Source organism: Sorex araneus, chromosome 3 (assembly GCF_027595985.1).
Source record: "Sorex araneus isolate mSorAra2 chromosome 3, mSorAra2.pri, whole genome shotgun sequence".
NCBI classification, from domain to species: Eukaryota; Metazoa; Chordata; class Mammalia; order Eulipotyphla; family Soricidae; genus Sorex; species Sorex araneus.
The window spans coordinates 185,189,517-185,212,788 of NC_073304.1; the positions used below are offsets into that span (position 1 = coordinate 185,189,517).

Genomic DNA, 23,272 nt, shown 5'->3' on the forward strand with positions numbered 1-23,272 from the left:
TCTCCATACTCACTTCAGTAACCCACGCGCAAACATCTCAAGCCCCAGTTTTCTTCCTTCCATCAGTAGCCATATTCCTGAGAACCCAGAGATGTGGCTTTATAGTTTGTTGCTACTCCCTCTGATACTTGTCCTTTCATTGCTTTTAAAGTTATATTGGTTGTACTCTCTTTAAACTTAATTACTTCCCTGTTACCTGATGCCCACCACACATATAAGGAATTATCTGGATGGTTTTCTTGTGACTGAGGGGGAGGGACTTTTCTAAGTTTGAGGTTTCCGGGGAGGACAGATAAAGTGAAAATAGATGAGATGATAGAGAAAGGATTTGTTTTATTCTATTTATTTATTGGGGGGATTTTCTTTTTGGTGGGGGGAGCATACTTGGTGATTCTCAGATATTACTCCTGACTATGCACTCAGGAATTGCTCCTGGAGGTGCTCTGGGGATAGGATGCCAGGAATCAAACCAGGTTGGCTTCGTTCAAGGCAACCACCCTACCCACTGTACTAGCTCTCCAGCCCCAAAAGGAATTATTTTAAAACAAATGAAAGATGTGATGTCAGGGTGGTAGAGTGGAAAATTAAACAGTTATGTCAGATACTGCACTTTATTCTTCCCCAAAGTATTAATTTTCCAAGGACAGGAAGTGGGTGGAAAGTTACAACCTTTAAAGATCACAAGACAGAGAAGGATGAGCTCTGCTTTTCTTAAAATACAACCTCACCATTTTCCTTCTCTCTATTCTCATCCTTTCTTGGTCCTGAAACGGAGAACAGAGTAAAACTGTTTTCCAAAAGAGAATAGTCAGCAGTATGCCATTTACTGGATTAGCAACCAACCGGATAAACTAATGAATACTTACATCCACTCCTATCATCTCCCACTCATTTTGTAAGACTGTGGAGGAAACAAAGAGGTAAAATGTATGACTAAATTATGATTAGTTATTCTGTAACAAACATAAAAAACTTATAAATTTAAAATAGGACTCTTTAAATCAGTGCAAAAAATAACAAAAAATAATGCACTTATTTTAATGGTGCTGCCCCATTGCTCAAAACACTAAAAAAAATCTCTTAGAATTACTTTCAGAGGCAACTTAGAAACCTTTTTTGGGCTGGGTAGGGCACTTGCCTTGCATGCAGCAGACCTGTGCTCCATCCCTGGCACCCCATATGGTCCCCTACCCCACCAGGAATGACCCCTTGAGTGAAGAGAAGTAAACCCTGAGCACCACTGGCTCAAAAACCACACACACACAAACCAAAAACCATTGCTTATTGTCACATTTATTCATCTTTGTTCATTAATTTTAAGAAGTGGGCTGATTGTATGCTTTGCATATGGGAGGACTAGATTCAATCTTTTCTTTTTCTAAGAATGAAGGAAACTTGTTTAATGATTTTGAAGAGTTGGTTGAAGGGAATAATGGACCCCAAGGGTGAAGGTCAGCTCAGGGTTAAGACAAGTCCAGGTGGGGCTGGAGTGATAGCACAGCAGGTAGGGCATTTGCCTTGCATGCGGCCTACCCGGGTTCAATTCCTAGCATCCCATATGGTCCCCCAAGCACCACCAGGGGTAATTCCTGAGAGCATGAGCCAGGGGTAATCCCTGTGCATCACTGGATGTGACCCCAAAAGCAAAGGAAAAAAAAAAAGACAAGTCCAGGAGATCCAGCCTGTCCCACAACAGCCCGGGGATATCCGGAACTGTCCACACTACAGAGTGAGGTTGTGTCCCCTCTGACCCTAGCCATTCCCAAATTTACACATAGGCATCGCAGTCCAACTCAGCAAAACCCTCTGGGAGTTAGGAATCCATCGTGACCAGGGAGTCAGCATTCTGCAGTCATGGAACATGAGCTGGAGGAAATGACCAGTACTGGTAATAATGACCCTCTGCAGGGTGAGAAACTAGCGAGGCAGGCAGGTCCCCATAAGTGAGCCTTCACTCCACAGCCATATGGAGTAGTCCCTGAACACTACCATGTGTGACCCAAACCCCTTCCCAACCAAAAATTGTAAAGTATTGATCAGTCAGGGATATAGTTCAGATTACTTATATATTGATTACTAATAGGGTTATAGCACAAAAACACAAAGGCGAACAAGCTTCTGGACCTTACATATGGAAGAGACAAAGCACTCCAAACTCAGAGGAAAATATGTAGTGTTAGCAAAGTCACATCGGGTATTTGACATGGCAAGGTTGCACTGAAGTGACAATGAGTTTCTGTATCTAGGCGAAAGCTAGGTAGGGTAGAAGAGCTAGGGGAATAGCATACTCAAAATCCTTGTACCAGAAAGAGTGCAAATTAAAAGCCTCAGAGTACCTAGCTGAAGCAGACAGGTGAGACATGGGTGGTTTCAGAACACACTGGAATGACTAGGGCATTTTAGAACAGTATCTTTCTCCTATGGACAGTAGGAAACACTCTAGTTTATTGATTTTTTTTTTTTTTTTTTGCTTTTTGGATCACACCCAGCGATGTTCAGGGGTTACTCCTGGCTCTGCACTCAGAAATTACTCCTAGCAGTGTTGGGGGACCATATGGGATGCTGGGAATCTAACCCAGGTCTGGCACGTGCAAGGCAAACGCCCTACCTGCTGTGCTACCTCTCTGGGCCCTAATTTGCTATTCTATCCCCACCTAAATCTAGTGACTTGAAACAAATTTTTCTTTTTAGGGTTTTGGGTCACATCCAGCTGTCTCACTTATCTAGCTTTGCTCCTACCATCAGGGCTTACTCCTGGCTCAGGGATCACTTCTGGTAGGGTTGAGGGACCATAAGGGGTGCCAGGGATGGAGCACAGGTTAGCCATATGCAAGGCAGGTGCCTTGCCCCCTCGGCTATCTCTCCAGCCCTGAAACAATTTTGTTGTTGTTTTTGGGCCAAATCTGGCATTGCTCAGGGGTTACTCCTGACTCTGCAATCAGGATTATTCCTGGTGATGCTCGGGGGACCATATAGGATGCCAGAGATTAAACCCCGGTCAGTAGTATGCAAGGCAAACACCTAACCAGTTGTACTATCTCCCTGCCCCCCCACCCCGAAACAAATATTTTCCCCATGATTCTGTAAACTGGGTGGGGGTTTCCTGTTTCAACCTGTTCTCATGAATGTAAATTAATAAAGCAGAACAAATTAACAAAGCAGGACAATCTAGGATGGCATCACTGGTATGTTTGGTTCTTAGTGCAGGCCGCAGGCCAGTAAATTCCCTTACATGGTGGTCCCAGGGCAGTGTTCCAAAAGGACAAAGACAGAAGCTACAAGGCCTTTGAAGGACAAGAATCTAGAACTCACACATTAGTCATGCCACATTAACCCAAGTCATAGGGTTTCCAGATTCAAAGCAGAGAAGGCTAGAGAGACAATAAAGCAAGTAAGGCACTTGTATGCAGCTGACCCAGGTTTGATTCCTGACATTCCATATGATCCCCTGAGAACTACCAGGATTGATAGTTGAGCACAGAACTAGGAGAGAGCTTTTATCACAGCCAGGTGTGGCCCCAAAACAAAACGAAAACCAATCAAAGCACAGGGAAAAGATCCTGATACTTTCTTTTATTCTTTCCCTTCCCTATATTGTGTGATGACTGAAGGTTGCATACTTATTGTGGTGCCAGGGATCACAATGGTGGTGCCAGGGACTGCACTTGGTAATGTGGGGTGATGAGGGAAGGCAGGCAAGACATATCTCTGAGCCACAGCCCTGGACCCTAGACCCAAATTATTTTGTTTCTGGGCCACACCAATCAGTGCTCTGGGATCATTATCTGCAGAGCATGGGTGACCATGTAGTGGCAAGAATCCAACCCAGGGCTCTAGCCTTCTTACCCTCTCCTAGCTCTCTTCCCCGGCCTTATTGTTTTTAATTGTATCTCCCCTATTCTCCCTCTGTTGGTATTTTTGTGACAACAGGAGTCCCACATAAGCTTAGTTGTGAAGTGGTACATCAGGTTGTATTGCTGACCTATTTGACCATGGTGCTTCCTGGTTGTGGTTCTTGCACATCTTTTAGTTGTCATGCTTGTCCTGGGTTGTATCCTTGTGAAGCCTGAAACTGCTTGTTTCAGAGCTGCTAGGCACAAACAGCAGAGCTGCCAGGATCATGCTCAACACACACAGGAAAGACCAGGGACCAAACTCACAGCTTCATGTTTGCAAGGCAGATGCTCTATCCAGAGTTATCTCCCAGCTCCCCTATGACTCCAGTATTTATAGGAGAAGCATCAACATCATATTGCATAGGAACTTGAGACTATCAAGTATCACTGCATTAAGTTATTTAAAATGGGAATGGTAAGTAGAATATGGTTGGATTTGGAAGAGTGCAGAGAGAAGACTGTAGAAAGTCAGAATATCTTTGCACAGGCTGGTTAAGATGCTTCCACAATAGTGTTTCTCAACCCTCCTCCAATCATGGCGCCCTTCCAGCTTTCTTTCCTTCCTGTGCCTCCACCCCTACTGGTTGAACACCTACTTTCATGCCATGGCTCCTCATTTATGCATTTTTCACCTGTTGCCCATTTGGAATATCCTGGGTGGGGCTGGTGGGATTCACATGGCCCCCAGTTGAGAAACGTGGTTCTACTAGAACCTAAGCAAGAAATGACTGCAGCTTGGACTAGGGTGATGATGTGCTAGAGATGAAGAAAAATCGGTAAATCAGAGTAATATTTAGGAGGCATAATAACTTGAGACTGGTGATAAGTTGGTATGAGAAGATAAGAGGAGGAGACCTAGGATCATATCTAGGATCTGGAGTTGGGTAAAGAAAAAGAAAAGAAACACTTAAATGCACATTTGTTCAGGTAGATCATGTTGTTTGGCTTCTTGAAGATAAATAATTGAGTTGAACAAGAACCTTGAAAGTTGGGTCTTGGGCTTGGAAGCCTTGACTAGCAAACATTTTGGTAGTGTTTATATAATCAGAGATGCCCTAAAAGATTCAACACCATGGGAAAACATATAAATATGAGATCTCTCAACACTTTTCCAAAGGCAAGATTATTAAAAAGGTGCTGAATTATGCAGCATCAAAGGAATTAGCTTTCTCAAGTGAGCATGAAAATAATACAACACAGACTCATTGGGGCTAGAGAAATGTATGGAGGGTTAAAACATGTGTTTTGCATAAAGTCTGGCCATGTTAAATCCCCAGCGCCACTGAGTACAGAGCCAGAAGTATGCTCTGAATAGACTGGTGTAGCTCAGTGATGTAACCCCCCAAGAAAAAGATTACAAATTCTTTGCTTAGAAAGAATGACATGCCTTTGACCAGGGATGTGGCTTAAATGGTAGAGCACAAACCCAAGCACTGCCTGGTGTGGTCCTCATAACAACAGTGACAAAATTTAACAAATAAAAAGAGAATTATATGTTAAACAAATAATGATTGTACACCTTATAAAACTTACCCTGTAAAGTTTTAAAGACACTTAAAAAGCAATATTAACATGTGATTGTTTACTATAATCTACAAATTATATGGTCATGACATGTATTGACCAAGAAAGTGAGTGCTGAAATGCTGGGTACTGAGAGGTTTATTGAACACAGTATAGCCTGGGTAGACAGGATAATAAAAATATTATATTCACCTGATGTTTACAACATTCTAAGCATCTTGCATATAAAAGTTCATTCAATCCTGTTATTATCCACGTTGTATAGATGAGGAAACCAAAGTCTGGGAAGCTGCTCAAAATGTTCCAATTAGTACATGGTGGTGGATTTGAACTCAAGCCAGTTGGCTTTAATCTGTGCTATGAACCGCCACAACAGAACCTGGCCTGCAGGTCCAGGAAAAGAGGCAGAAGGCAGCTGGGGCTAGGTGTGGTCTAATGAGGGAATGTGGGCTGAGTATTAGATCCTGTTTACCTGTGGGGGAAGTCAGACCCCTGAGTCAGAATTCATGCTGGGCTGCTTTGCTGAAATCATCATGATGTGTGGGTGTCCGGGCCTGGCCATTCCTGAAGCAAAGGATTCCCAACATACCTAAAGCCACGGTTCTTGGGATCTAGGTCTCTCCTTAGGCTGAGATGCCAGCAGGAGTTGTGCAGTTGGAGAGAACAAATATGTATTATAGTAAGGAGAACTGAGGAAAGAATGAGTCACTGCTAGACATCATTAGTTCCAATGTCAAGACCTCCCACGAAAGCTTGGGCAGAAGGAGCGTCTTCACTGGGGTTGTGAAATGAAGTGCTGAAGCAATGGGAGCGTGGGAACACCTGCTCCAGAGGCTGAGGGCAGGGGAGCAGAAAGAGACCTGGGGATTTGTACACAGTAGAAGCAAGGCGTGTTACTTTGAGTTAAAGGACGAAGAAAGGTGTGGAGGAACCACGGGGTGGTTTGCCTCCCACGGCCCAGATCCTAGTATCACTTGGGCCACCTCCCTAGCTTTGCCATCGCTAACATTCCAGGCCTCCCGCCTCCACCGCCTCCACGCATGCCATAAAAGGGAGCGGCCCGGTCACGTTCTGACCACTGTCAGACGTCTCAAGGGGCGGGGGCTCTCTGTTAAAAGGGGCAAGAAAGCGCGGCGCGAGCCCCAAAAGCCGACCCACGCCACGAGGAGGATTAGCAGCTCTTTTACTCTGAGCGACGCCCCGCCGCCGCAACCGGACCATGCAGATCCTGATGAGGGTGCCCTCTCTTCCCGAGCGGGACGAGCTGGACTGCAATATCTGCTACCTGCCCTTCAACCTCGAGGGCCGCGCGCCCCGCCGCCTGCCCGGCACGGCGCGCGCCCGCTGCGGTCACACGCTCTGCACCGCTTGTCTGCGCGAGCTGGCGGCGCGCGGCGACGGCTCCGGGGCGGCCGCGCGCGTGGTGCGCCTGCGCCGCGTCGTCACGTGCCCCTTCTGCCGCGCGCCCACCCCGCTCCCGCGCGGCGGGGTCGCGGACCTCGCGATCGACCCCGACGTCTGGTCGCGGTTGGAGAAAAAGGCGCCGGCCGCCAGCGATGCCGCCGAGGCGGGGAGCGACGATGCCCCCGACGGCAGCGACGCGGCGGCGACACCCAGGAGCGCGGGCTGGCGCGCGCTGCGGCGGGTCTGGGGCGCCCTGCAGGCCTCCTCGAGGCGGTGGCGCCGGCCGCTGCCCTGCCACGGTGAGGAGCGGCCACCCACGGTCAGGGCGGGGGCGGGAGCGGCGCCCGGGAAGGCAGGGCGCGACGCTTTCATCCCCTTTCCCGATCTTTTTTTCCCCTAGTGCTGTACTGTCCGGAGATCAAGGACTTGGCTCACATGACCCGCTGCACGCTGTGATGGAGGACCCGGGAAGCTAAAGGCCCAAGGAAGGTGGGAGCTGCGGTCCTGGACGTAGATGCCAGATGCCAGAACTACCCCCTCACAGCATGCATTGACACTGATGAGGGAGTTGAGCCAAGGGCAGGAGAAAATGGCAGGAAGGTTGTTGATGTTAAGTTAGGGAGACTCCTAGGCGACTTCTCCCCCCAATCTACTGACTGTGCCAGACTTCTGAATTCACTTCTTACACTCCATCCCGGAGTGGCCAAGAATGTTTGAAACACACTATGTTCCCATGGGAAGATGGCAGACTTTCCGTAGCTGTGATTTTGGCTTTTGTCCAGGGCAGCTCTGTGTGGGAGCAATAGCAATTCTGTGTCCGTGCCTTTATTTATTTTTTTTTAATAGATGGAAAGGGTAGTTTTCATGTGTTAACTTCATTTTTCTAGCATGTGCTGAGCTGGCTGAAAAAAGTGTTATTATCCTCTCGGTACAGGTATACTTACCTTTCCCCCTAACCCAGTACTATGTTTCTAAAACTATTGCAAGTCTTCTTTTTCTTATGAGGGCATTTATGAGGCATCATCAAGATTTAAAAGGTGGGGCTGGAGCCATAGCACAGTGGGTAGGGAGTTCGCCATGCAAATGGCCAACCCAGATTCGATTTCCAGCATCCCAGCACTGCCAGGAGTAATTCCTGAGTGCAGAGCCAGGAGTAACCCCTGAGCATTGCTGGGTGTGGTCCAAAACGCAAAAACAAAAGAATAAGAGGTAAAGGGACCAAACAATTGTAGGCCTTAAAGTACTTATCTTTCTGTTTTGTAATATTTGGGAGCAGAGGGTTGGGCCACGCTTAGCGGTGCTCAGGGGTTACTCCTAACTCTCTACTCAGGGATCACTCCTGATGGGCTTAGGGGACCATATACAGTACGAGGGGTTGAACCCAGTTGACCACAAGCCCTACCTGCTGTACTATTACTCCAGCCCCCTTAAACTTTTAAATTTTTGTTTATTTTTTGGTTTTTGGACCATACCTGGTGGTGCTCAGGAGACTGTATGAGGTGTTGAGTATCAAACCAGGGTCAGCCATGTGCAAGGCAAGTGCCTTAACCCTTATACCATCTCTCTAGCCCTCAGAGGTTCTAAACTTTTGATATCTTGGGTGATCTTTACATCACAGGAACATACTATTGAAAAAATTACACAATTTTAAACTTGTGTTCCATAATCAGAAGTCAGGTATTTTATGCCATGGTTTCCATTGTTAAATCCTCTAAATGTCTTACATTAGTATAGTTATAATCAGGGACTAGCAGCAGCAGTATCACTGGGAACTTATTGGAATGCAGGATTTCAGAAACTGACTTGAGTCTCTTGATCAGAATTTGTATTTTAACAAGAATCCCAGATGGCGTGTTCACATAGAAAAAAAAAAAAGCTGAGCGACAGTACAGGAGTTAAGTCACCCCTGAGCATCACTGGATATATGGCCCAAAAATCCAAAAGAAAAGAAATCAAGCATTGTTTCAGGTCCTAGACTCTAGGTCATTACCATGTCTTGGTGGGATACAGATGATAAGGGGCCAGGGTGATGACTCAAAGGACCAAAGCACATACTTGACATGCTGGAGCCTCAGGCTGTTCCCAGGTACTCATAGTCCCAAGCACAGCTGAGGGTACCTCATCTGTCAAAATGCCACTTGCAGTACAGAAGATAAGATGTTTGCCTTGCACACAGCCATCTAAGGTTTGATCCGTGGTATCACATATGCCCCCAAGCCCTGCCAAGGCTCAGAGTGGAACAGCTACAAGGTGCTGTAATCCCAGAGCATAGCGATAGGAGTAGGTCTTGAGCACCACCACATGTGACCTCTCCCACCCTTCCAAAGAAAGACAGTTGGTATAAATCAGTGTTTCTCAATCTTTTCAGACTGTGACCCACTTTCAGTCTTTCTTGTTTCCTTCCGGTGGATGCCCCATCCTAACTGTGGGCTCCCTAATCATGGCTGTGGCCACTCATTTGTGGAATTTTCACCTGGGGGCCCCCAGTTGAGAAACTGGAATAAATGATGAACCTTATCAAAGGTTCTAAAGTAATATTCTGTTACTGAAGAAATCTAAATTCTTTGTATTTTCCTGTTTATTGTATTGCATTTTCCTGAGTCAAAAGTGTGAACTTTTAAGTCTAAACTTCAGGCTTTATAATCAGTGTTTTGGCATTTTTCTCTCTGACTTGAATGTTTCTTCGTTTGAGGGTTCTTCCTCAGCATTCTACCCAGCGTGGACCCTTTCCTCACCAGGGCTGTATGGCAGTTTCCATTGCTTTTTATTCTCGTGTTGTAAATATCCTTCATTAAAATGTAAACTGTATGAGAACAATGACTAATGAATGGCTGCTATTTACAGAGCCAGTGCTATTGTACAGTATTTATTCAATAAATTTTTTAATCTTTTCTTAATTTGTCTCAAATTAAGTTCTGGTGTCTCTCATCCATAGAGCTCTGCTTGTGAGCAATATATCTCAAGTGTCTGACACTTCAGATCTTTGGCAGCCTGTGCAGATATGACCTCAGCCCCATGAGGGAAAAAAAAAAAAAAAAAAAAGCCTGTGTCCTACACTCTTGGAACTGAACCCATGGGGCTATAGTGACCTCTACTGACTCCTAGGGGGACTGAGCAATTTGTAGTTTGAAAGGACCAAAGGGTAAGTGGAAAGCAATTTTGAATCTCATCAGTTGTCTCTCCCACTTCCCTTCTGTTCAATGAGCCATGCTGTCTCTCTGATTTCAGCCTTGGGCCCAGCTAGGGATCCCGCGGTTCACCAGCCTTCTCTACACTGAGCTTTACACACAGGGGTTGGGAGAGCCTTGGAGGTTTAGTAGTTGACCCAAGAAATAAGAATAAGGAAAAGTCACAAGATTTTTAAAAGAGAAAAAATGGGTACTATGAAATGACAGAAAGCAATACCCTTTCTTATCTCCCCCCCGCCCCCCAAATAAAGAATTCCCCTACTCAAAAAAAAAAAACCAACAACACACGGAAAGGAAAGTATAATTTATATGTACAACCAATAAACCTGATACAGAAGAGGGGATTGGGACAGACCAGGAATGGGTGTAAAGAGACCAGGAAGGGGGCAGCAAGAAAGTGAAGGGGCAGTGAAGAGGAAGTGGGGGGTTCGCCATGCAAACTGCCACTCTCCTGGCCCCTCCTGGAGAGGACCGTGTGCCCGTCTCTCTCCAATCTGCCCTCCACTGTTTTGCTCTGGTCCCAAAGACAAGGTAGTCTCCCCCCTCCCCCCGCCAATAGGCCCCCCGTCCCCCCACCCCCCCACCCCCCGCCTGAACCACTCATATTCAGTCCTTATCCTGGCCTTCAGGATGGAAGGTAGAAGTCTTCCAAGAACCTGAGCTCCAGAACTAGGGGAGTCCACAATTGGCCTGTTGTTGCCTCCCACTCTTTCTAGGTTATTTCAGTCCCTAGGACAGATTGGGAGGGCTCCTCTTTGGCTTGAGGGAATATCACTCAATATCCTTGGGGGTTGGGGGGGTTATCCTTGTTCCCCAGGGAGGGGGAAATTCCCAACACAAGATGCCAGTACGAAGGAGGTAACAGCCAGTGAATGGCGCCTTTATTCTTAGGCAGAACAGCAATTGACTCCCTCCCTTGTAGCTGCTCCACTCTATTTGGGGAGAGGTAGGGGAAGAAACATGCAGCCACCCCTCCTCTTCCCTTCCTCCCCCTCCCAGGACTCACTTCATTCCTCTCTAAAGTCCCCCTTCTCTCTTCGGAGTTCTTTTTCCCCACCAAAGTTTCTGAAGGCCAAGCAAGGCTAATACCCCACTTCTGCAGGAGATGAAGCTTACATTGCAGGAATAAAGACTGGGGAGGCTTCACCTCATTCCTCCCCACAACCGTTTATTAGGAAGCTGTGTACGTTTGGCGGCAGGGGACAAAGGGACTTGGAAGGCCCTGCTATAACCACCTCCCTATTCAGACCTCTTCTCACCGACACTGCCTTCAAAGCATGGTGGGAAAGGTACAGGGGAGTGAACAAAGACAACAGGCCCTTCTTGAAGAGAAGAGTTGTAGAGGGGTACAGGGGCTACTAGCCCAGTGGTGGCCCAAGGGGTGGGGAAGGTGGAGGATTGGCAGCAGGCGTCAGAGCCTGAGCTGGGGGTCGGCCTCGGGGACGCGGCCTGGCTGAAGAGCAGGCATGGGATCCAGTCAGTCGTCTATACAGATCACCTCCCCGGTTCGGGGCTCCTTCCGATCCAGCCCGTCTGACACCAATGCCCCCACCATTTCCTTCTCCTTCTTCACCAGCACTGGAGGGCCGTTGGTGGCGGCTGTTTAGGAAGGGAGTAAGGAAGGATCAATCCCTACTTCGGTCCCAACGATTGCTTTCTGGCTATAAAATAGGTCATTTCATGCTGCTTCCAAGTTTCCAGGGTATGAGAGAGAAGTTAGTGAGATTTCTCTCACTGTGATCCTCTCCCTGAGATTACCCCCGTGTTGCCCCCATGGAATATGATGAATACACATTCCAACTCTCACTATATGCCACCCCCCCCTTCTGATTTCCTTTAAGTAAAATGTAGGCTTGGGATAGCGATACCACATGACAGAGTCAATGAGGTCTTGGATGAGATTTCTAATGATGGGAATGGAAATGGAATTAAAGGGATTGGAGGATCAGGGAACTAGCTCTAAGGGCTCTCATACTTTGCATGTGGAAGTCCCAGGTTCAACGAACCCAGCACCACAAGATCCCCTGAGCACCACCAGATATGACCTAAATACTTAGCTGGAGTAGCCACCGTGCACTTCCAGGTGTGGCCCAGATACTTAAAAAAAGAAAAAAAAAATAGAGGAAACCAAAAAAGGGAAGGGAAGAACAAAGCCCAGGCAATTTCACCTCACAAAACACGGGCTACTTCCAAGGAAATGTGATGGGCTGAAGCAGTAAAGCAGTAAAAGGGTAGCTGAGCATGGATGAAACTTGGAAAAGGAGGAATGGGAGCATAAGGAGCAGGAAGCCACCAGCTGACCTGTTATGAAGGACCCTGCAGGCATCTGGCTGTAATTGGCGCCTGCGGCGGCCAGGGCCCCTACGGATGCGGCACTGAAGACTGCCCCGTACCCCGGAGGTGTGGCGTAGGGACCCGGGGGGAAGGCCTGGAACAGAAAAGTAAGTGGAAGTCAGAGAATCTATAGCCTCTGAGAGTTAAGGAAGCTGTACGGGAGATATTATGGGCTGAACTTAAGAACTACTAAGGGAGGTAACATACAGGCAAGGGAGACTCAAGCGTGGTGTGTTCGAGCAAGTTGTTTTCCATATTGTATAGGATGCTGATGGACGTGTTTGTATGTGTGTAGGAGTTCCAATAGGGAAAACAAGTTAGGGGGAAAGAGGGTTACCGGTGTGGGGTGAGGCTCCGTGCCCTTGCTGGCCAGCCGGCTGAGAATGCTGCGCTCGGACATCTGAAGGCGGGCTGCGATGGGGGGTATTCGGGACAGCGTGGCTGGCAGGCGGGTCACGTCTGCCTTCATGTCGCTCAGCAACTCCTCCAGCTGGTTCAGAACTGGGGCCCGGGCCACGGAGAAAGAAGGGCAAGAGAAAGATGGAAAGGGAAAGATGGAGCCAGGAAAAGAGATGAAGAATCAGATACAGTCAGAGAAGGAAAGAGAACAGTGCCAAAGAACCAGAGACCAAGAAAATGACAGAAGCAGACAGAAAAAGAGAGTAATTTAGGAAAAGTGGTAAGTAGGAGGTAAAGAGGCAGAGAGGCCAGATTACCAGAGGACAGACAGAAATAAAGGAAGAGGAACGTGGAGAAAAGGGAAATGGGGAAGACATTGGAAAACATGGGGGCAGGGAGTTGTCAGAACATCCCATACTGGAAGACTGAGGTTTGGGGGTTGGGGACAATGGGGAGGAAATAGTAAGGAGGTATGGGAAGTGGTAAGTGGTGTCAAAGATCTAAAGAATTAAGATTTTAATATCTAAGGATGGGGGTTAAAGGTTGGCATTACAAATATAAGGAATTACAATAGGAATCAAAGGGGCTAGGAATCAGTCACTATATCAGGTAGGATTAACTGGTTAGAGAACTTTGGAATTGAATCTAATATTATTAGGGTAAGAGGGTGTGGGAGGAAGGGTGGAAGGTCCAAGGGAAATTTCATGGGAGAGGTTCAGAGCATGGGATGGAGGTAGTTACTGCCTCATGAGGTGAATGAAAATATAAGGGAATGTGATTTGTAGGGTTGGGGGTAAAGAATTTTGTAGGCTATAAATAGGTCAGGCCCCAGAAAGAGTGCTATTAGCAATATGGCAAAATGTTTAGTGTAACATTCTACCCAATAAAGGGTACGTGGCAGTCTCAAAAATCTGGGGAGGGGCAGGTCCCTCAATGTCAATGTGAAGACTTTCAGGCATAGATGGGACTGGCTGCACAAGTTCTAGAGGCTAAAAACCAAGTGATGCCATATGCAAGGGTGGGGTTAGAGGTTGGAGGGGGGTGGTTCAGAGGGTAAAAGGGTCACAGGGGTGGGTAGATTTTAAGGGGTGCGGGGTGAAGACTTACGCAGCGTTGTGGGCCCTCCCCCGCGCGGGGCCGCCGCGGCCCTTACCCTTGTGCAGGACAGCGTTGGCCGGCTTGTTCCCCGCCAGCGACTCCTTGGAGAGGTGCTGGTGGCTCTCGGCCAGGCACTCGGCCTCGGCGAAGCGGGCATGGAGGGCCATGGCGGGGTGTGCCGGCTCCTGTGATAGGTTCAGGTAGGCCGCCCGCCGCAGCTGCTCCTCAATCACCAGCGCCTGCTCCAGGAGCTGAGAGCATGGAGAAGTAAATGCAGAAGGAGCGGTCAGCAGCAGTCGAGTGGATGGTGGGGGGACTACTGGCAGTTATGGAGTACCACACTGTCCTCACTGCTAATTTACAACCATCCTGGCTTCATAAAAAAAACTGCTACAAGCCCAGTATCAAACCCCAAACTTACCCCAAACTAGACCACAATGCCAACCACAAGGCTAAGCTCCCACCCTGGCCTCAACCCTCATCCCAACTGTGGAGGCGGTAACCTTCTTAGAGTCCAGGAACATTTGGTTTAACTTCTCATCCAACCTCCGCTCCAGTAATATTCCTTTCTGCCTCATCCTCACCTTGAATCTCCGGGCCAGAAACTTATTTTTCATCTCCAGAAAGTTCCCTTTATTGGCTTCAGTTTTAAATGGTTCATTGATAATGGCAAACTGAGCATCATTCTGGATGTCTTGCCACCGTGCATAGCCATGGCTGTAGATATACAAGGAGACCATCAAGGAACATACAAGGCCGGGTTGGGGCTATGAACTCTTCTATCTTTTGACCTGATCACTCCGAAGTGTGGCACAGGGGCCAGGGTGATAGCTGAAAGAGCTGGAGCACATGTCTGGCATGTAGAGGGCCAATGGGTTCAGTACCCAGCACCACACAGCATCCGTAGCACTGCTAGGTGTGTCGTGGTGGCACTCAAACCACTGGTGGAGGATAACTCCCACTAACAAGAAAGCACCAAATATGGCACTCTACCCCTTCCCTGGTTTTGGACTGGTCTCTGTAGTTCCCTTCTCTCCAAATTCTTTCCCTCCCATACCCAGCACTGCTCCCATCCCCTCCCACCTTGCATTTGAATCAAAGGATACAGGACAATCCCAGCCAAAAGCCAATAATCATGTCGTCGATGCCAGATTTCATTAAGTTTCCCCGAGGAAATAGCTGCCCGTTCTTCGTTCTGCCACAGTGTATGAAGCTCTGAAGAGAGAACAGTAGGTGAATGAGGAATCAGGAGTTTGCTGACCACATTCAGTCCAAGAAAGAAGTTTAGATCAGGGTATTCAATAGTGGTAGAAGACGAAGGTCTTCATAAAATGAATTTAAGTAAAGGCCAGATTAGGGGTTAAGAGTAAAATTAGTGGGGGCTAGAGCAAAAGCACAGTGGGTAGGGCATTTGCCTTGCACGCAGCCGACCTGGGTTTGATTCCCAGCATCCCATATGGTCCCCCAAGCACCACCAGAAATAATTCCTAAGTGCATGGGCCAGGAAGTGACCCCTGTGCATCATCGGGTGTGACCCAAAAAGCCAAAAAAAAAAAAAAGTAAAATTAGTTACAAATAATGTACAAGTTAGAATTAAGAATAAAGTGGAAATTAAATTTGGAATCAGGAGAATACCTAAGTTCGTCTGAGAACAAGATGAGGAACAGCATGCTTATTCATTAGAAGCTTTAATCGAAATTAAGGGCAAAAGAAAGCCTCAGGCAAAGTAACAAGCCCATGAAACTAGCAAATACCAGCGAAGAAAAATGGTAATGAGGTGCCCCACCTGTGAAACCACCATCTGCAATATTGAACATGAACCGCGGCTTTTCTGACTTCTCTTCCCGTCTCCCATTGGACCGTGGCTCGTCACGAGGAGGCCCAGGTCGAAGCTCCCTGTCCCCTTTGATATCTTCTGCTAGGACAGACAGGGCAGCGCTCACAGACCTTGGTAATCCTCTTCCAGATCCCAGTACTATTCCCTGTATTACACTGGCTCTTGGAATAACTACCCGGGATCCAGGCATTTGGTCCCCCAGACTCTGCCTCCCCTAATTCCCTCTGGTAGATAGATGTCCAGTCCTTCCACCCATTACCTCTCTTGCCCAAACCCCGTTTTCCCCTCGGTCTCTCCCTGTGTTCCTGTCCATCCAACAGCTTCTCCTCCCCCCTTGCTCTTGACGTTGACACAGTGGCTGTTGGAGAGGGTAGGGGATTGAAGGGAAGATGTAATCCTCATCCCCTCACCCCAGAAGAGGGAGCCCCAAGGATAAAGCCCTCATCACACATGGACTCACCTGACTTGTCTCTGTCCCCCTGGTACCCAAGTTCAGGCTCTATGTCTCCAGGCAACCCTGGAACCTCATCTTCTTGCGGTGTCTTCCTTGGTTCCAGCCGCTCCCCAAGGGATGGGGTTGGGCTAGGGGCATCAGTCTGGAAGAAGACAGCAGAATCAGGATAAACTGGAGGCTCCCAGGCACACCTGCCTCCAATACCCTTTGCTTCCTTTAGGGAAGCTAGCAGTTGCCACTTACCTCTGTCTCCATCTTTTCCCCAGTTTTGCTATTTTTCTCTGAATTTTCCTCCTGGTTTTCCACTTCGTCCTTCTCAAGAGGTGTCCTTATGCCATCTCCTTTCTCACTTGGAGCCGGAGTTGCTAAGGAGAAAGGCAGAGTAAAGAAGGCATAAATTTTTCCAGCCTGATTCGAATTCTCTGTAACTGCTAGAATCTGGTCCCATCTGTCTCTCCCACCATCCTGACCCGATTACCAGGTTTAGAGGTACAAGGACTATTTGCAGCAGAAGCCTCTGGTGTGGTGGGAGATGTTTTGGTAGGAGAGGAGGCTCTGGAGGAGCGCTTAGAGTCTGCACTGGGATCAGGCATCAACTCAGGCATGGACCAGCGCCCATTGATGTGCTCAAACTCCTGTACCTGAGGTGGGTGGGGGAGTTGTAGGGACAAGAATCAGCTCCAGACACTGGGCACACAGGAAGCTCCAATTCCTGATTCATTCTACACCAATCTGAGCTCAGAACTCAGGATACAAGATATAGGAAGGACAGCACTGGCAACCTAACAATCTGGGTGAGGGAGGGAAAGACTGATACCTTCTTCTTGACAAGAGACATGACTCCAATCCGGGTCAACACTTGCTGACGACTCAGTCCCTCACGAGGAACCCCATCTGCAAAGGTTTCAGAGCCATCTGCCCCAGGCTCACAGAGATGGCGCATGAACAAAGACACATAGGCCCTAAGGAGTATGGAATGGGAAGGGGGTTAGAAGAGCTTTAGAAAGATCACAGAGCACTCATGGGGGTCGGGGCAATAGGAATTACTTCACCTTTGAGTTTTAAAACTCTCCGAGTGCCTCTAGTACTCCTCCCTGCTCTAAATCTCACATTATCAGTCCTACAAATCTTAACGCCCTGATCAGTTTATCTCTTTATATTCCACCATCTCCTTGGCTTGGCTATTTTGTTCTTAGGCCCCATCAGTCAGATTTTCATCCCTTCCATCAGCTCCTCTGCCAGGTAATCATGGGAAAGTAAATGTATGGCAAGGATAGCCCAGGTGGGGCTTATTTCTTGACCACCCCTCCTATTTGGCAGGAAACCCTGCCTTTGCTCTAGGCTCGTCTGAGGGGAGGTGGAACAGACTGAGCCCACCCCCCAGGAAATCGAGCCATACAGTGGCTCAGAGCGTGATGATCAGCTGAGTAAGATTACATCATATGGGGCCAAGAGGAAGAGAGAAATAGCCAAGGTCTCAGTCTTTCATTCAACTGGGCCTTGTTTCACCCACACTCACTTGAATTCTTTTTCGGTCTTGCCCCTCAAGTCCCGCACCAGCCACTGAGTGGTGAAGGCATCCTGTGGTGGCATACCCCAGCGCATCACAGCATTGAGGAACGCCTTCCGCTGACGCGTATTAAATCCCAATACCTATGATGAAGACAGCGAGGGAAAGGACAATGAATGTCGAGGAGCTTATTTCTTGCTCCTTTCAATGCTCAGGGACTCAGCCCCAACTTTCAGCTGTCTGTACTTCAGTCTGTCTGTGGGGAACTTGGGGATCTGGGCTCAGCTCTCACCTCAATGTTGCCCCCAACTCGAGCCAGCAGTGGAGGCAGGGGCTTATCCTTTTCATTCCGGAGCTGCCTCTTTGACTGGCGACGCCCTAGGGAGTGTCACCCTGGTTAGCAGACTTACCCAAAAGACTGAAATATCTTTCGATCTTTCCCAGCATCCCCTTCCCACAAGATAGAGGGCACAGGGAAGGCTTATATCATGTCTGGGATCTCCCAAATTTTCTGCCAAGCACTATCAGTATTACTAATTCGGTAGACCTAAAAGAATCAATTTATACTAAAGGACTGGTATGGTTCATCAATATTACTGATGAGACTATAGAATGATGTAAGCTTTCTTGATCTTTCACCCACAGACATTCAGCTTGTATGGCTAAATACTTCAAGTTTTAATGGTGGGGGTGCAGAAGATATCTTAAAGAGCTGGTGTGCAGGCCAAGTTTGAACCTGGCCAAGTTCAATCCTTGGCATCACTATGGTCTGTTGAGCATTGCCAAGAGCAATCCCCAAGAAAAGAGCCAGAGGTAGCCCTTCAGTGTGGCACAAAAAAAAAAAAAAAAAACAAAAATCAAACAAACAAATCAAAAAAAACCCCAAACAAACAAACAAAAAAACACCTAACTTTAAGAGTGAAAGAGACTGTGGACATTTCTTCTCTTTTTCCCTTATCTGCTACCTATAGCATTTCTATAGTAAATCATTTGGTTTTATAAAGCCAGTAAACCCTTAAAGGACATTGAAAAGGCTGGAGAGTTGTATAGGGGTTAAGATACATGCCTTGAATGTGGCTGACCCCAGTTCAATTCCCAGCACCATATGGCCTAGACTCCCAAGAATCATCAGTTGCAGCCTTAGAGGGCCCTGAGTGCCAACAATGTGCCGGGATAACCCCTGGCACCAGAGTGCCTGAGCAGCATCACACCCTCAGGCCCTGTGATAGAAGGTAAGGAAAACAGATGCCACCTTCTGGACGTTCATCGAAGTCTTCATCCTCCTCCTCGGAGCCCACTGAGTATTCTGACTGGTTATCTATGAGAGAAAGGACTCACAGTGAATGATGACTCTGTAGACGGGAAGCCCGTGACAGAGCTCTTCCTGCCTGATGTGTCCCCTCAGAGATGGCTGCACCTTTAGTCTTGTCTTCATCCTCCCTGGAATGCTGGATAACTGCCTATAATCTAATTTTTGTTCACTTATCACCTTTCTTGTCCCTGGTCACCCCCTGACACCTGCATACTAAGCTAGGGTCCCTGGGTATGTACATGATCCTCTGCAATCAAGAACATGCTCAAACTACCTGAAAAAACTAATGCTACAACGAGCTCACAGTGACCTTTCCTCATCTTTCTCTCAGCAGGGAAGGCACGCCCTCTGAGCCTCTTTCTCTCTCAGGTTCCCAGCCTCCAAGCTTCTCTTCTACACTCTCCCTTTCACATTTCCTCCATGTGGGGTGGTCCTTACCTTGGTCTTCCTGAGCAGCATCATTATAGTTAACCTGCTTTCGAACCCTCTTGCCTTTGCCGAGATTCCGGGCTAGGTCTTCCTGCTGTTGTTCATAATGATGCCTAAGCAATTTCTCCCAGTAGTCAGGATCCACATTCTCCTCCTGCTTGATGATCTCTCGTTCAATTTCCTCAATCTGAAAAGCAGCAAAATAAGCACTGCTGACTCTCCCTTCACCCAGTCCTTCCACAAACAAAATCCCTAGTCCTGTTCTCAGATCCATGAAGTCTCATTACTTCTACATCTCAAACACTGTGTAACATTTTTGGACATTGCAGTTCCTTACCTCATACCTGCAAATGCTTCTCCTCCTTCTCATTTCCTTCTTTTCTAAACCTCTCCGCTAATGCCCTCTGCACCATCCCTCCTGCTCTAATTCAGAAGTTACCCTTTCATGCTTATTGTGTTTTCTGTTTTTTTTTTCTTTTTGGGTCACACCCGGCAACGCTCAGGGGTTACTCCTGGCTCTGCACTCAGGAATTACTCCTATCAGTGCTTGGGGGACCATATGGGATGCTGGGCATTGAACCCAGGTCAGCCACATGCAAGGCAAATGCCCTATCCGCTGTACTATTGCTCCAGCCCCTTATTCCATTTTCTGTACCTAAATTTTTCTCTAGAGTCTTATCTCTCCCATTAGATTGATTTTTTTTTTTTGGAGGGGGATATGACAGGGTGCCCACACCTGGTAGTGATGAGGGATTATTCCTGGCATTGTTTTCAGGGATTACCGCTACTAGGGGACGGGGGGGGGGGGACCATTTGGAGTGCCCAGGATAGAACCTAGGTCAGCCGCATGCAAGGCAAATGCCCTCCCAACCCACTGTACTATTTCTCCGGCTCCTTAAGATGTTTTTTGAGATCCCCTACTGCTCTTTGCTGGACACTATGGTAAGAGATCAGATAAGAAACCAGTGGAGGAGACTACTCCTATTGTGATGTTCAGTAAATGATACTTGACAGACAGCCTGACCCCAGCCTCTCACCTTATCTTCTTCCCGCACCACATACTGTGCCACCTTGAAAGAGCTGAGATACTCATTCATATTCTGAACGTCAGTGTCCTCAGTTGCATCCTGGTTTCGGTCCAATAGCCGAGCGATGGCCTCATTGTCATAGTGAATCACACTGCTATCCTCCTCCTTATTATCTCCTGGGAGAGACAGGCCATAAGAGAGAACTTATTTCTAACCAGCACCTTGGGCAGAACTTTCAGAAAGTCAGCAGAAAAGTTTTCTTTTCACTGGAGTTCGAGAAGGTGATTTCCCTAGGAGTCTATGTTAGAACATTGTTATTTTCAACCCTAAAGAAGAAAAGAGGCATCCTTTCTCTAAGATGCCAACCTTTCTCTATGGTATTTCCCAACCTTTTTCCAACCATGCCCCCCCACCCAACAACTCTTGTTTCCTTCTTATGTCTGATCTGCTGGCCTCCTAATCTTGTGCTGTGCCTCCCCACATTTATGCAATTTTCACCTGTACTCCCTTCAGATATCATGGAGAGGGGGTTGTGTATGGCCCCTGGTTTAGATATGCTGCTCAAAGAACAGCATAGCTTTTCTTCAGAGGGTTTTAAAAAAGGGGTGCTCAGGAGAGAAAGCCTATTTTCAGGGAGCTGCAGAAAAGATTCTCACCCTCATTTTCATCCTTAAACAATTCCTCAGTGCCAAATTTGAGAATGTCATCCAGCTCCTGCTTGGACATGGAGCCTGCCTTGGAGCCCAGCCCAGGCCGCACCACCAAATGTGTTAGCATCATTTTTCTCTTGGCCACCTGGGTGATTCGCTCTTCTACTGATGCACGAGTCACAAACCGGTAAATCATCACCTTGTTGGCCTGACCAATCCGATGAGCACGGCTGAAGGCCTGGAGAGGTGGGAGACAGTGGCAGTGGCCAGAAGAGATGCTCCCCACAAGCCCAGGAAAGGAGTCTGTCAAGGGAGCATTTCTACCTGCCACCCCCCAAAAAGGTTCATTTCTGAATCCAGAAGAGTTGACACCCTCTTCCAAGAACACATATCTCCTTGCTACATAGTTAGCTAAGAGATTCCAAGAGGCAAGTTCCCACCTGGATGTCATTATGGGGGTTCCAGTCAGAATCGAAAATGATGACAGTGTCGGCAGTGGCCAGGTTGATGCCCAGGCCCCCAGCTCGGGTGGATAGGAGGAAGCAGAATTGTTGGGCTCCAGGAGCTAGGAGGTGAGAACTGGGTAAGGCTTTTCTTGTACAAAGCAGTTTTGTACATCTAGAACATCCTGCTCCTAGATGTTCTCTAACTATAAGCAACCATGTCCCCAACTAAAAACCCCAAGGGGCTAATATCCTCCCAGACCAGCCCCCTTCCCATGTCAGAAACACAGGCATAGATTTTCTCAGGCCTTCCCACCCAGCAGGTGTTGAGGTCTTGTCCCTTCTCACCATTGAACCTATCAATGGCTTCTTGCCTCAGGGCACCAGTGATGCCACCATCAATCCGTTCATATTTGTAGCCTTCGTAGTCTAAAAAGTCTTCCAGCAAGTCTAACATTTTGGTCATCTAGAGCAAAAGAAAAGGGAGTTCAGAGTAATGAGGCAACAGAATTAATCCTTTCTATGCGATCCCTTTAGTCTAACTCAGTCCTAACTCTAGTATCCCTGACCTTATGTTCCCATCACCCAGTTTCTCCACATTCCTGCATACTCATAATTTATAGTTATTTCTCCTGAGTCAGGGAGATAGCTCAATGAGCTTGTGTGCATGCTTTGCATGCTGAATGCTCAGGTTTGATCCTTCACATCACATTGTCCTCTGGTACTGTTAAGAGGAATCCCTGAGTAAAGAGTCAAGAGTAACCCCTACTCTTATGGATGTGACTCAAAAGCAAACAAAAAAAGTGGAAGGGAAGGTTACATCCTCCTATAAATCCCCCAGAAAATTCATACAAAATATTTAAAAAAAAAATTTCAGGGATTAGAGAAATAGTACAGTGGGTGGCGTTTTTGCCTTGCATGCCAGGTTCAATCACTGGCACATATATGGTCTCCCAAGAATGCCAGGAGTGATACCTGAACACACAGTCAAGACTAAGTCCTGAGCACAGCCAGCTGTGGCCCCAGAACAAAACAAAATAAAAATTCTTTAGGGGCCAGAGAGATAGCACAATGAGAAGGCACTTGCCTTGCATGCAGTCAGCTCAGGTTTAATTCATGGTACCCCATTTGGTCCCTTTATAAATTGCTGCCAGGACTGATCCCTGAGTATGGGACAAGAGCTAGGAATAAGTCCCGAGCACTTCTGGATGCAGCCTAAAACCCTCCATGGCAAAAATTTTAGGGCCATACAGTATAGCAGGTAAGGTGCTTGACTTGTATGCAGGAACCTAGACTGATCCTTGTACCACATATGGTTCCACGAGCACTGCCAGGATTGATCCTTAAGCATAGAACCTGGAGCACTTGCTGGATATGGCCCAAAAAAGCAAAAAGATGGTTTTAAGGTCTAGAGAGATAGTTTGTTCATGTACATGCTTTGTATGTATGAGGCCCAGGTTTGACACCGGACAACACATAGTATCGAGCACCCCTGGGAGCAACCAAGTGGGGAGTAGTCCCTGAGCACTGCCAAATGTAGTCCAAACATTTCCCCTCCTCCAAAAATAAAAAATTTATAAGATCAGGTAATGCTTTGTGGTGAGAAGCACACACACTGTGTGTGCAGGAACCAAAGTTCTACCCTTGGCACCATGTAGCCACACCTAGCATTGCTGGGTATAGCCCTAGAGGCCCCTAAGCATTGCCAGGGCTGCCTATGGCCCCTAGCTCCAGAGGTTCAAGCACCAAACCCTATGGTCCAGTGA

At 47.5% G+C, this 23,272-nt stretch overlaps 2 protein-coding genes and 1 non-coding gene across 8 annotated transcripts in view; 1 reads left to right on the forward strand and 2 right to left on the reverse strand.

The window, feature by feature from the left end:
- The first annotated feature begins 6,639 nt into the window (after nt 1-6,639).
- RNF227 (ring finger protein 227) lies at nt 6,640-9,730 on the forward strand. The gene is made up of 2 exons (XM_055131656.1): nt 6,640-7,123; nt 7,225-9,730. Exons 1-2 carry the CDS (start codon nt 6,640-6,642, stop codon nt 7,278-7,280), a joined length of 540 nt encoding a protein of 179 aa, XP_054987631.1. The 3' UTR covers nt 7,281-9,730.
- Nucleotides 9,731-10,301: 571 nt separating this feature from the next.
- CHD3 (chromodomain helicase DNA binding protein 3) overlaps nt 10,302-23,272 on the reverse strand; it is a 29,840-nt gene continuing 16,869 nt past the window's right edge. For 4 of the 6 annotated variants that reach the window (XM_055133365.1, XM_055133366.1, XM_055133367.1 and 1 more), the window contains exons 21-39: nt 21,855-21,972; nt 21,504-21,628; nt 21,070-21,301; nt 20,423-20,589; nt 19,395-19,572; nt 18,897-18,962; nt 17,937-18,022; nt 17,654-17,787; nt 16,952-17,096; nt 16,613-16,775; nt 16,378-16,499; nt 16,141-16,276; nt 15,630-15,758; nt 14,950-15,058; nt 14,428-14,560; nt 13,853-14,094; nt 12,684-12,847; nt 12,314-12,440; nt 10,302-11,611 (exon numbers count right to left, since the gene is read on the reverse strand). In XM_055133365.1, the coding sequence (XP_054989340.1) occupies nt 11,371-11,611; nt 12,314-12,440; nt 12,684-12,847; nt 13,853-14,094; nt 14,428-14,560; nt 14,950-15,058; nt 15,630-15,758; nt 16,141-16,276; nt 16,378-16,499; nt 16,613-16,775; nt 16,952-17,096; nt 17,654-17,787; nt 17,937-18,022; nt 18,897-18,962; nt 19,395-19,572; nt 20,423-20,589; nt 21,070-21,301; nt 21,504-21,628; nt 21,855-21,972 (2,817 nt within the window). In that variant the 3' untranslated portion in view covers nt 10,302-11,370. The remainder of the gene's footprint in view (nt 11,612-12,313; nt 12,441-12,683; nt 12,848-13,852; nt 14,095-14,427; nt 14,561-14,949; nt 15,059-15,629; nt 15,759-16,140; nt 16,277-16,377; nt 16,500-16,612; nt 16,776-16,951; nt 17,097-17,653; nt 17,788-17,936; nt 18,023-18,896; nt 18,963-19,394; nt 19,573-20,422; nt 20,590-21,069; nt 21,302-21,503; nt 21,629-21,854; nt 21,973-23,272) is intronic. The other 2 variants (XM_055133369.1, XM_055133368.1) reach the window with 1 other exon arrangement.
- Nucleotides 17,393-17,530, reverse strand: LOC129404070 (small Cajal body-specific RNA 21). The gene has a single exon (XR_008629668.1). It is a non-coding gene; the product is annotated as a small Cajal body-specific RNA 21 (non-coding RNA).